General features: G+C 32.0%; 1 protein-coding gene across 2 annotated transcripts in view; it reads right to left on the reverse strand.

Annotated features, from left to right (window-relative positions):
- Nucleotides 1–338: 338 nt before the first annotated feature.
- The window catches only part of LOC143200990 (uncharacterized), a 39,225-nt gene continuing 26,712 nt past the window's right edge, over nucleotides 339–12,851 (reverse strand). For both annotated transcript variants that reach the window (XM_076411814.1, XM_076411815.1), the window contains exons 3-5: nucleotides 4,149–4,355; nucleotides 2,027–2,263; nucleotides 339–1,971 (exon numbers count right to left, since the gene is read on the reverse strand). In XM_076411814.1, the coding sequence (XP_076267929.1) occupies nucleotides 1,536–1,971; nucleotides 2,027–2,263; nucleotides 4,149–4,355 (880 nt within the window). In that variant the 3' untranslated portion in view covers nucleotides 339–1,535. The remainder of the gene's footprint in view (nucleotides 1,972–2,026; nucleotides 2,264–4,148; nucleotides 4,356–12,851) is intronic.

The following is a 12,851-nucleotide window of genomic DNA, read 5'->3' on the forward strand; positions in this document are numbered from 1 at the left end:
CTTTTCTTCTTTATATGTTCCTTCTAGTGAAGTTTTGCATCAAGATTCATTCCTAGATATTTAGCGTTCTTGCTATATGGAATGATAGTATTATTTAATGTAATTGGTGCTTGTACGGTCTGTTTGTAGATGAACTGCACATACACAGATTTACTTTTCATTGATAGTACAATAACTGAATGGTAATGAGTTTAAATCCAATTTGTTGTTATTTTACGTAAATAATGATTACGTAATAATTAATCCCTAAGTATTTTATTAGTAAACGTATATTGTTAGCTTTTAAATAACGAATTTGTAATAAACAATCTTAAATATATATATGAAAAAATAAACAGTTTGCAGAATAATATACATCTTTATTTTTACATATAATACAACTATACAATATTATTATTTTTAATTATGTCGATTATATTTGTTAACTGATATGCCCCATGGAAATGTAAATAAAAATTGTATAAATAATCCTATGTTAAGTAAATTGCATTTAATTTACAATATCACAATCCTATTTACAATTAGCTTACAAAATGAATCAGGGATGTTAGAAATTCAATTACCTTGAGTTATACGTAATAAAGAGGTAATTAATTTTAAGATAATTCTACCACATTTTCCAACAATCTTAATAATAATCACGTCCATTACATATATTATTTATCACAATTAAGTTTGTTCTGGATTAATAAAAATATATAAATGTTTTTTGGGCAGCAATGATGAAAAGTATTTAAAAACAGGTTTTTAATTATTGAATCAAAAACGGATAACATTTTTGTTTTGCTTATGTAAATCCACGAATTCCAAACTATAAACATTATTCAATGGATTCAAGAAACAACACGTTAGGCAAAATGCAGAGCAAATCTAAATCAAAACCAAAGAACTGTACTGGTTAGACGGAAGGTACACTCAATTTGGCCTAAGATCACAGATCTATTGGTTTATCAGTTAATTATAAAGCCTATTTGGTGTTCTAGAGTGCAAATATGGGATATCAGATCGATCACGCGCATCAAACCGACTGGTGATCCGACGCTGCCAAAACACAGTCCTTTGATTAAGTGTCAATGAACAATAATAACCAACGAAGAACTACACAATGATCTCTATGAATAAATTACGATAATATTAGATAGTTAATAAAATCGTGTAATTTAGGACATTTGGATTGTGTTCTTTAATATTACGTTAAAAGACTATGTGTGAAATACAAATATACTCATGGATTATGCCGAATTATTATTAACAAATGCAGACCATTAATCTCAGAACTCTTCTGAGATACGTTGTATTTTGTTGTGAACTATGATGTACTAAAAGTCATACAGAACACTTCAATAACTAAAAACCCAAAATTATATATCGGCTATATACAATATGCAATGTTGATATTAATAAAAAATATGGTTTAATAGTAGTTAGGGCCTTTGCAACAAATATGTTATTTTTCAACTGAATTTTACTAGGAATAACAATCTTTGGATATTTGAGAGGGTTTAGCACAAAGAAAATCATTATAACAACGGAAATTAGTTAGGACCCATGACTCTAATATAAGAATTCGCTTTTCCGTATCTATAGAATGCCAAAAACGGATATCTTTGGATTATCCATATGCCTGCTCGCTGTACGTAATTCAACAAGTTCCTGATTAAGGAAAACCTCATAAATATCACGTGTTGTATGACAATTTTGACCTTAATTTTTGCCAGCCTGGACAGAGACTTGTATTCCTCGGTTTCTGGTATTTTCGCGAGGGGGCAACTGTTCAGCACCATCTTCAAATAAAATTGAAAGCTCTCGGTGTCCAGGAATGGATTCAGTGACCACAAACCGTCTATCATGTAGGTCACCATTTCATTGTAATCAGATGATTCTCTCTCAAACTGTGGCTTGACGACTTTCTGTAATATTTCTTCGCAAATGGCTTCAGTTTCCTTCACAGAATCTCTACAGATATTGAACCTAAAATTGAGTGATGGTTAGACTCAGCAAAAACTGATATTTCCGAATTACTTACTCGTCCTCAATACCCAATACATATCCAAGAACCCTCCATACATGAATGAGGCATTTCAAATCATATTCGCTCGCATTGTGTACACCTAAGTACGATCTCCTTGTTATAGCGAACCCTATGAAGCCGAACTGTGTTAAGGCCATGCTCTTCTGGTCTATTCCGTACTTTAGAACGCACTTAGACTTCTTGCTGGCCGAGTTGTGTTTGAACTTGACATCTTCGATTGATTTCCATAATCTTTAAACACAAATAAACCGTAAATTCATAAAATTTCATAAATAAGTTTATAAAAGTATTGTATTGTTGTTTATTAATTTTGATTTTATGATATATTGACTTAAATATTTCTTTAGTAAATTAAGTCATACTTCCTGAACAAGTGATTAATATTTTCTAGTAAAAAAACTTATTGAAATATTGTGTTCTTAAAATAATTTAAATGAAATCTTTTCCTATTACTGATATTCTAGATATAAATGCTGTTTGCTGAAAATAGAGATTCCAAAACGTTACAATCGTCATATTTTGCTCTTTTAGTACCGAAATTGAAAAAATGACCCGCATATTTATTTAACTATCTGCGGTGCTGACTAAGATTAGCACCATGTAAGAATTGGAATGGCCGTTTTGGTCCCATAAAGATCGATGTTGAAGATGTATGTCATGTTTTCAACATTTTACATAAGCTCTAAACTTGGGTTCCATATGTAAAAAAATTTGTTCTAGTTTCCGTTTTTAAATTACTACTAAAACAAATCGAAATATAATTGTTTTTCAAAAGAATAATCAGACACAATAACAATGCTTGAAAAATATCATGACTGAAGTCAGGAGAAGCTTCACGAGAGGTTGCAAAACCCGCATCGATGCCAAGGAAAGTGATGTTAAAAGTTTGGTAAGATTAACAAAGAACCATTCATTATGAGCCCACATGAACCTAACTAAATCATTAACAACTAATTCAGTCGAAATATAAAAAAGCGTTGTCTTTCATTACATCAAAGGCTACACACATTGTTGGTGGCTCTAGAGTTAGTTCAAAAGCTTATACGTTCATTGTTATAGCCGGACGAATCTATGATTAAGCGCTCTGATACATCAAAAAGACCTAAAACTTTTCTATTACCATATGCACATTAGAAAATTCTAATTTTGAAGCGCGGGAAGACTCATTGTACAGATTATTCAAAGAGAAGCAAATCAACAGTAATTCATTAATTCGTATAATACCTATACCTTCAATTTCTTTTTGGTTTTTGATAGGCTCTTGAACAATAAAGACAGTGCTTATATGATTTATGCGGGTTTTCGACAATTGGTCTTCAAGGGTGTATCGCAAAGACAATTAACATTTGAATAATGTCAAATTGTATTGTATTTTAAATATATGCTTATTACAGTAGCGTCAATTTTCTAATGGGTTAAAATGTATAAAGAAATACATTTTGGTTAAGTATTGAAATGAATATGCTGTGACGTAAGACTAGTTAACCAAGACTATTTGGATTTTTGTTTTGGATCTATTAGAAGTCATGGAATCAAAAGCATACGTGCCTTAAAAATTATGTAAAAAAATAAGTAAAGTGAATTTTTGTTTATAATATGTTACACTTAGCAACTCTGTAAAAATTGTTTTGTTATAATGTGTGTAGGTTTCAAAACTATGCCAAAAATTTGCTCTGTTAATAACATCCCAATAATTCTACACATACTTAAAGCAATATTGTTTTTATATGATTTTTTATGTTTATATTGAATTTTATTTAATAAATTTTGTTTAGAAATTTATTTTAATTTCATTAATCGATGAAATGTCTCGTGCCGCACCTACATTGCAAATTTTATCAAAGAACCAATCAAATGTAGAATACCTTCTTTACAGGTACCTATAATAGAGATTTAAATTGACTAATTAAATTAGTTGAATGGGCGATTATAGCCCCATGTGAATATTGGACGTAGCGAAACTTTTCTCCAGAAACCCCTCTTGAGATTTATCTCTACTACTCAATGACACTGTGTCACTTATTCATAAAACTGGCAAATAAGCTTTTTAGTACAAAATGTCATTTTTTATTGACATATTTTTCTCTAGACAAGAAATAATTACTAATTATCTTACTTTGATCCTGGCTGAAAGTCGCCGTCGTACCAAATCAGCATATGGAGTATCGTCGCTATATACCGTTTATATGACGTATACTCCGAGCTGGACATTCCAGTTAGTTTCAGGATTTCCAAGCTGAATTTCATCGATAAACCACAGAGCAGGCCCAGGAAACTGCCGAGAAACATTCCGAAATAGTGCCGGTGAAAAAATTCCTGTCCTCTGTAAAACAACCAAATAAATCACTATTAGTTATATACACTTTTTCCTTCGATATAATACTATGTTCTTTTAAACTTACAAACATATCTAAAAAATAAGCAAATTAAAAGAAAATTTATTAAGTGAGACTTCTATATAACAACCGTTATTCATTAATTTAATGTATATTTTGAGTTCAATTACCAATAAACTCTGTAAAATTATTAAGATACTTGAAATTTTTAGTTGCCAGCAAATAAATATATACGTATATATACGTATTTTATATAAGTAGGAAATTTGATAAGTCAGTGCATTTTTGAATAAAGAAATATTTTTATAGAAAAGCGTTTTACTTCTCAACATAATCTCCTCTCTAACATATCATCCTCTCCTCGTTTATTTCCTATAATATTTATACCTATTTATTCTACCCAAATATAGCACAACCATACCTTCATTCTATTTTTTTTTATTTAATTACTACATTGTTATTAGTCGTTTCCGACTAACCTACAATTTGTCTTTATGATAAGTTAAATCTAGGTATATAACTAGGAGGACCCATCGGCCCTAACTTAGTCTCTAATGAAATAATGTTTATACATGTCACTGCTGTATTTTTAATATATGCACCACACTACACATCAGTAAACAAGATCAGACGGTTTGAGTCTGTTCTGAAACAGTTTGAATATTTTGAGTATGTGTTCTGTTCTGGAGGTATCCAAAAGCTGCAATACTCCTTCTTATGAGAATTGAGTCTTTCCTCATGACCTCTTGCAATTCTATTGATTTCTTGACTGACTACGGGTATCTGAAAGTCTTGATGTAGGTAATCAGTCCTATAGTACTTCAGTGCACCCGCAATACATTTCAGGACTTTGTTCTGAAAAATTCGTATATCCATATAGGTTTCAGTATTTACTTATATAATAGCAATTTATTATGTACTGATAATTGTGATTTTATTCCAATTAGCCAGTACATTTTCCTATATTTCAATTCCAGTTCTTTTTTTTCTTCCTTATATGTTCCTTCCAGCGAAGTTTTGCATTAAGAGTCATTCCCAGATATTTAGCGTTGTTGTTATATGGAATGATAGTATTATTTCATTAAATGCACTGCATATGCACAGATTTACTTTCAATAATTTTTATTTTCCAAGCTTGTATCCAATTATTTATATTGTCATTTGCCTGTTGTAATTTTCGTGAGGCTTCTTCACTATTGTCTCCGACAGCTATAATTGTAGTATCATCAGCAAATGTAGCCATCGTAATATTCCCTATTTGTGGTATATCACAAGTGTAGAGTAGATAAAGTATTGGTCCCAAAACACTTCCTTGTGGTACACCTGCTTTAGCTTCTTTTATTGTACAGTAAGCTTTTTCTTGTTTGACTCTAAACATTCTGGTTATAACGTATGATTTTAATAGTTTGGTGTGTTGTTTTGGTAACATTTTCTGTAGTTTATGAACAAGGCCTTCATGCCAAATCTTATCTTATTGTGGTACATCCAAGAATACAGCTGAGCATACTTTTTTATTTTCGTACACTTTTTCAATAACATCTGTTATTATGTGGACCTGGTCAATTGTTGAATGCTTATTAATAAACCCAAACTGGTGTGTTGGTATTAGGTTCTTTCTCTCTATGATTCTCTTTAAATTTGAAAACAAATAATAATTACAGAAGACTACATCTGGAGAATATACGGGAAGATCTTGCAGTCCAATTTATGGATTTTTGCCAAGGCGACTACCCAATTCTACACCTACGCATTTTCTTGTTGGAACAAAACTTTTTCTTTGGCAATAATAAATCATTAATTCGCCCTCTTCAACAAAATCGACATAAGTTCATGCGAAAAGACTCTGTATTTTTATTGTTATTTGGTCTCTGCTGTTTAGTCCTATATCAATATTTCGAAGTGACGCAAAAACTCATTGCAATATTTGAAGAGGTCACACGATTGCGCTTATGGTTAATAGAGAGCAAGACATCGCATAATTAGCCTTTTTAGTGTTGGACACCTCCAATATCAACCACGTCACGCACTTTATTCTCCGATCGACCGATATTCAACCGAACGTTCCACATCACCAACGAGAGTCCTTTTTTTAAATGCCGTGATACTTTCTGTGCAAAAATTATGATTAAACAGAACACAAAATAAACTGTTTCTCATCCCTGCAACAGTTCGAAATATTTCCTGCTGTCAATGGCAGCTTGTTCAAAATCTCACAGTAGAATTTGAAGTTGCTGCACGGAAAATTTAATAATCAGTGACTTATTAAAGTGTCCTCGATCACAGATTTAATTTTCTATTTTCCAGTGTGCCCGACGAAATATTAGAATATATCTACGAATCGAATGAGTATAGAAATAAGCAAATAAGTTGTTTTAACAAGATAACGTCCCATATGACAAATCTATGAAAATGATAGTTGAAAATGAATAGTCCAGTTGAATAAATTACCTTTCGCAATGACTTACTATCCACCATATAGTCCAGGTCTAGCTACCACTTACTACAGGTATTTCTCAGGCCTAAATCGAATGTTTGTGGAAATTTGACTTGATATGAGTGGGAAACCTATTCGCAAAGACAAATCGTTCTGCGAAATAATGAGCTATAATCAACGCGTAAAGAACTAGAGGGACATTTTAATAACCTTTCCTACAATTAACTTTGTTTTATTTATAATAGAATATAACAAAATTTGAGAAGGCTCATTCAATATACTGTAACGTCACATACATGTGCCTCTGTCGTATCTAAACTAAAACTATCTAAAATAAAGCTTTGAAAAATTCATTACGGAAAAACACATTTGAAACTCACAAAAGCATAATATAGATAAATCTTAGTAATTTAACGTCTACATAATATAATTATTCTATGCCGTATATATGTAAGACCGATATATATCTAAATTAGAATAAGTATTTGGTAAAAAACTTGGTAAGAATATAAATCCGATCTGAAGAGATTGTGAGACGCATATATCTTGACCAAAAACAACAAATTGATGGTAAAAGGTTAACAGATTGGAAACAAAGAAAAAGAATGACTCAGATTTATTATGGACCTTACACTTATTATATGAAGTGATGTAATGGACAAATATTGTCTAGCATTAATGATACGCATTAAATATAATAAAAATAATTAAAATAATTAATAGATATGCATCTAGCCAATTAAAATGTACTGAATTTACAGAAAGCAGAAAGTAGGTATCAAGGTGATATCTACCTCTAATATTAAGTTCATGCAATTAATAATTAAGTAGTGAAAATGCGAGTGTAATGTAAACAACTATTAAATAAATTAACCTAACTATTAAATCCGATGATTTTTACATCTATCTACACAAATTATGTTTTTCTGTTTAGTATTATTGATTTTAGTCATGGTACCCTCAAAATTGCATTTTTAAAACTCATTGCTTTCATTGGTTTATTTGAAGAAATCTGCCGTCGAAACACATCAATACTTTTAGAATATTATGGTTATGTTGCTCCGTGATATCTCAATTTGATCGGTTTAATTTTAACGATATAAAAATGGTGGTATTCGTGTCACTAAAATGCCTTGTCATAAAATAGTCTACAGACTATTTTAATCTAAAATAGTCTGACAGAAAGTCAGGTCAAACACTCAAAAACTTAAATCAATCGCTTAGCAGTTGATGTATCAATTATTTACAAACCTTTACATGCGATGGAAAAGATCCAAAACTTTCCACACAAATTGACATATGCTGACAATACCATTTCGCATAGTTTGATCATTGCGGTTTAATTGCTCGCCATGCGAAAAAAAAGTTATCTATAACATTTTCTGACTGGTAATGAATTGTAGATCTACTTCGACAATCTCAAGTGTAAAAAGTCCTGGGTTAGTCCAGGAGACCCCTCCACAATGACAACTGAATATTCATGCTTATAAAATATAGTACTTGCTAGACAAATCGCCTTCTAATTATCATTTGTTCAAACCAATACAGCATGGCATTGCTGGCACACATTTCCGAAATGGTGAAGAATTACGAAAATAGATCGATTACCAAACCAACAATCAACTCAACATCGACATATTGCCAGAAAATTATATTTAATGGTTAATATATTTTGCCGAACATATAATGGGCAAATTCGACGATTCGACACTAGTCACACCGAATGAAATATCCAAAACCTAGAAAATTACCAAAACAAATAAAAGCCTATAGACCTACTTTACTGATACCAGTAATATCTAAAGTATATGAGAAACTCCTACTAAAAATAATAAAACCGATTATAATGAGGAAAAACCTCATACCTACCCATCACTTTGGGTTTATTAACACACATTCGACAATTGGCCAGGTGCAAGGTATATTCTATAAGGTTCATAAGCTATAGAAAATGTTATCGAAAAAACATACAGAACTATTAAAATCATATATTACAACCAGAATATTTACGGTCAAACAAGAGGAAGCCAAAGCTGGTATACAAAGAAGTGTGTTGAGACCAATTCTTTACCTACTCTACACGTGGAATATACTACAAATGGAAAATAGCAAGATGGCTACATTTGCTGCTGACACTACGATTTTTACAATAGTGAAGAAGCTACAGAAAAATTACAACAGGAATATGACAATGTAAAAAATTGGATGCAAATTTGGAAAGTATCTCGGAATGAATCTTGATGCTTTTATAGGTAAAACTTCGTGAGAGAGCATGTAGAAAAAGAAAAGAACTGAAGTTAAAATATAGACAATGTATTGCTTAACTGAAAGATAATCACAATTACATAATAAAACAGCACTTAATCAAGGCATAATAGTTGTTATTATACAAGCATGTGCTGAACCCTATATGGACAAACGGAGTTCAATTATGGGAAAATTCCGCGAAAAATAAATACAATGCAAGCTTTTCAGAGCAAAGTCCTGACAAGTGTTGTAGGTACACCAAGACACTACAGAACTGATTATTTACAAAAAGACGTTTAAACAGCGACTATTACTCAGGAAATCAAGAGAATTGCAAGAGGACAGATATGAGGACAGACATGAGGACAGACTCTATTATCATGTCAATATCGAAGTAATAAAACTCTTGCGTAGCACCAGAACAGAACGCAGACTCAAGACAATTAAACCATTTTATCCTGTGTAGTGTAGTGTAGTGGCGTACATAAAAAACAACACCAAAATATAAAATATATACACTAATATCACAGGTCAATTGAAAAGGCCCCGCCATGAGACATAGATGGCGCTACTAGAATTAAATCCATATGCTTTTAGTTATCCCCAACCCTCAAAAGATGCGCGTATAAATTTGACAGCTGTCGGATCAATAGTTTGTGAATTTTGAGTGAAACAAATTTTGTTATTGTGAAGAAAATGGATAAAAAGCAATTTCGCGTGTTGATAAAATATTGCTTTTTGAAGGGAAAAAATACAGTTGCTGAACACTGCCCCAGGAAATTCTTCCATCAAGAATTGGTATGCTAAGTTTAGACGTGGTGAAATGAGCACCGAAGGCGGTGAAGGCAGTAGACGACCAAAAGAGGTTGTTACTGACGAAAACATTTTAGAAAACCACAAAGTTATTTTGAATTACCGTAAATTGACATTTAATGAAATAGCAGACACTCTAAATATATCAACTGAACATGTACATCATATTATTAACGAATATTGGGGTATGAGCAATGTGGGTGCTACATGAGCTCACTTTTAACCAAAAACAACGACGAGATGATGATTCGGAGCAGTAATTGAAAATGATCAAGCGTAATAAACCCGAGTTTTTGCATCGATATGTGACAATGGATGAAACATGGCTCCATCATTTCACTCCGAAGTCGAATCGACAGTCATCCGAGTGAACTGCACACGAAAGACCCGCTCCAAGGCGTGGGAAAACGCAACAGTCGGCTGGCAAGGTTATGGCGTCTGTATTTTAGGATGCGAATAGAATAATTTTCATTGATTACCTTGAAAAAAGAATGACCATCAACAGCGACTATTACATGGCGTTTTTGAACCGTTTGAAGAACGAAATCGTCGGAAAAGGCAGCATTTGAAGAAAAAGGAAGTGCTGCTGCACCACGACAATGCACCGTGTCACAAGTCAATGAAAACGATAACAAAAATCCATGAATTGGGCCTCGAATTGCCTCCTGATCCACCGTATTCTCCAGATCTGGCCCCCAGCGACCATTTTTTGTTCTCAGATCTCAAAGGAATGCTCGCTGGGAAGAAATTTTCGTCGAATGAAGAGATGATTGCCGAAACTGAGGCCTATTTTGAAGCAAAGGACAAATCGTACTACAAAAATAATATCGGAAAGTTGGAGGGTCGCTATAATCAGTGTATCACCCTTGAAGGGAATTATGTTGAATGAAAAAAACTAATTTTCTCAAAAAATATGTTTTACTATGGTAGGCCAGGGCTTCTCAATTGACCTGTTATATAAATAGGTAATATGGGTGATAAAATGATTAAGACCATTGAAATGTGCAATATATATTCATACACAATAAAATACATATTTTATTAAAACCAGTATATTAATCGAATTAAAATAATTACGACCAAAGTGCGTAAAATTAACGATAAAAACTACTAGGTAATATTAGCAGTATAGTGTTTTTAGACCGTATAGGAATATAAACAAAATTAAAAATTCATTTGATCTAGAGAAAGCAGTGGAAAATAGGGTCACGTAAACCAACGGACAGTATTACAGTTATATGCTAAAGAAAAATGATATATCTCTGTCTCGGCTATGCCGGTTTCTTTATTATTATACCCGTACTTACTTTTTGAAATATCATTAGTTCGTAAACACACGGAATTCCATGTTAGTTCAACAACATCACTTCTATAGATTCTAATCAACAACTATTGAATTAGATTTTATATCAATCATTTGTTCAGTTGAGTAAATTGGACTGAAATATTGGTTTTCTGTAAATGTTAAAAATTCATGTGTGTGTACCAATTAATTTCAAGTGTTCTTCAATAACATTTAGGTTATGTTCCAAACAAGTAATTTATAATTTTGTAATTACTAATTAAACTACTTTAAATATAGAGTACTAGAAGAAAGATTTCATTCAATACGATATATTGTATTCATGTATTGTTTATATCTAAAATGGTACTGACAAAGTAGCTTAATATGTTTGTTAACTTTAACATTCTGATACCGTGTGAATTACAAATATTCATTGAACGAAAAGATTTAATATATTTGTTGCAATGCTAGAACATGTTTTATATCTTTTGTTAATTTCTCTTTCAATTTTGAATGTTTACTTTCTAAGCAATGTCTAAATGCATTAAACCATGTTGGATTAGTTACAGAATTTATAACAGCTACACCGGTTTTAATGATCTTTGATTTGTTGGATTCGTCTCAGTCTCGAATAGCGGAATTACTAAAATGATACATAAACCTAATATTTAAGTAAATTAAGTTGTGAATCAGTTCTATTCTTCCGCATTTGACAGCTCACGTTCAGGACAAATAGCTATTGGTAAGTATTGACATCCAGTGCAAATCAGTGACATACTATAAATTATAGAACATATATTCAACATAAAATAATAGGTCAATTGAAAAGTCCCCGGCCTACCATAGTAAAACATTTTTTTTGAAAAAATTAGTTTTTTTATTCAACATAATTGCCCTTAAGGGTGATACACTGATTATAGCAACTTTTCGATACCATTTTTGCAGTACGATTTGTCCTTTGCTTCAAAATAGGCCTCAGTTGCGGCGATCGAGCATTCTTTTGAGATCTGAGGACAGGAAATAGTCGCTGGGGGCCAGATCCAGAAAATACGGTGGATGAGGAAGCAATTCGAAGCCCAATTCATGGATTTTTGACACGGTGCATTGTCTTGGTGAAGCAGAACATTTTTTTTCTTCAAATGCTGCCATAAAATGATCATAAGTTGGTAAAATCTAGCCTAACTATTAATTCGACTTTCTACTATCAGCAAATAATATTATTGGATCATGTGATTTTAAAGTATAAATAAGACCACAATAGATTATAGCAAAAGCGTTGTTTTCCACCATTATAACGCTATACCAAACAAATCTTTAAGAACTCGAAGTGATGCATCTACCATTGATTTCGATCTTTGCATATCTCTTTTAAGGATTTCAATTCATTGATATGAGCTTTTGCACCATATACGTGCTGGAACTCATACGATTTAAACTGGAACTTTTATAGCAGTTTGCAATTTTATTGGAGGCTTCATTTACGTTAATCCCATCCCGTTGCCGTTAAACGTGACAATATTCATATCGAACATAACGCTTTAAAGGAGACCAGAATAGCTGGTTGAAAGAAAAACATTTTTTAGAAGTAGAAGAAGGCCTAATGCATGAAGCAGAGATCGCAGATTGAAAAAATGTAAGAATAAAGTATCATTGTAGAGCTTAGACAGTACGTAAATTTAACTATTTACTTATATTTTGGTCTGA

The sequence above is a fragment of the Rhynchophorus ferrugineus genome, unplaced genomic scaffold (genome assembly GCF_030347505.1).
Source record: "Rhynchophorus ferrugineus isolate W39M unplaced genomic scaffold, kcgeb_rfMv2 rfM8, whole genome shotgun sequence".
NCBI classification, from domain to species: Eukaryota; Metazoa; Arthropoda; class Insecta; order Coleoptera; family Curculionidae; genus Rhynchophorus; species Rhynchophorus ferrugineus.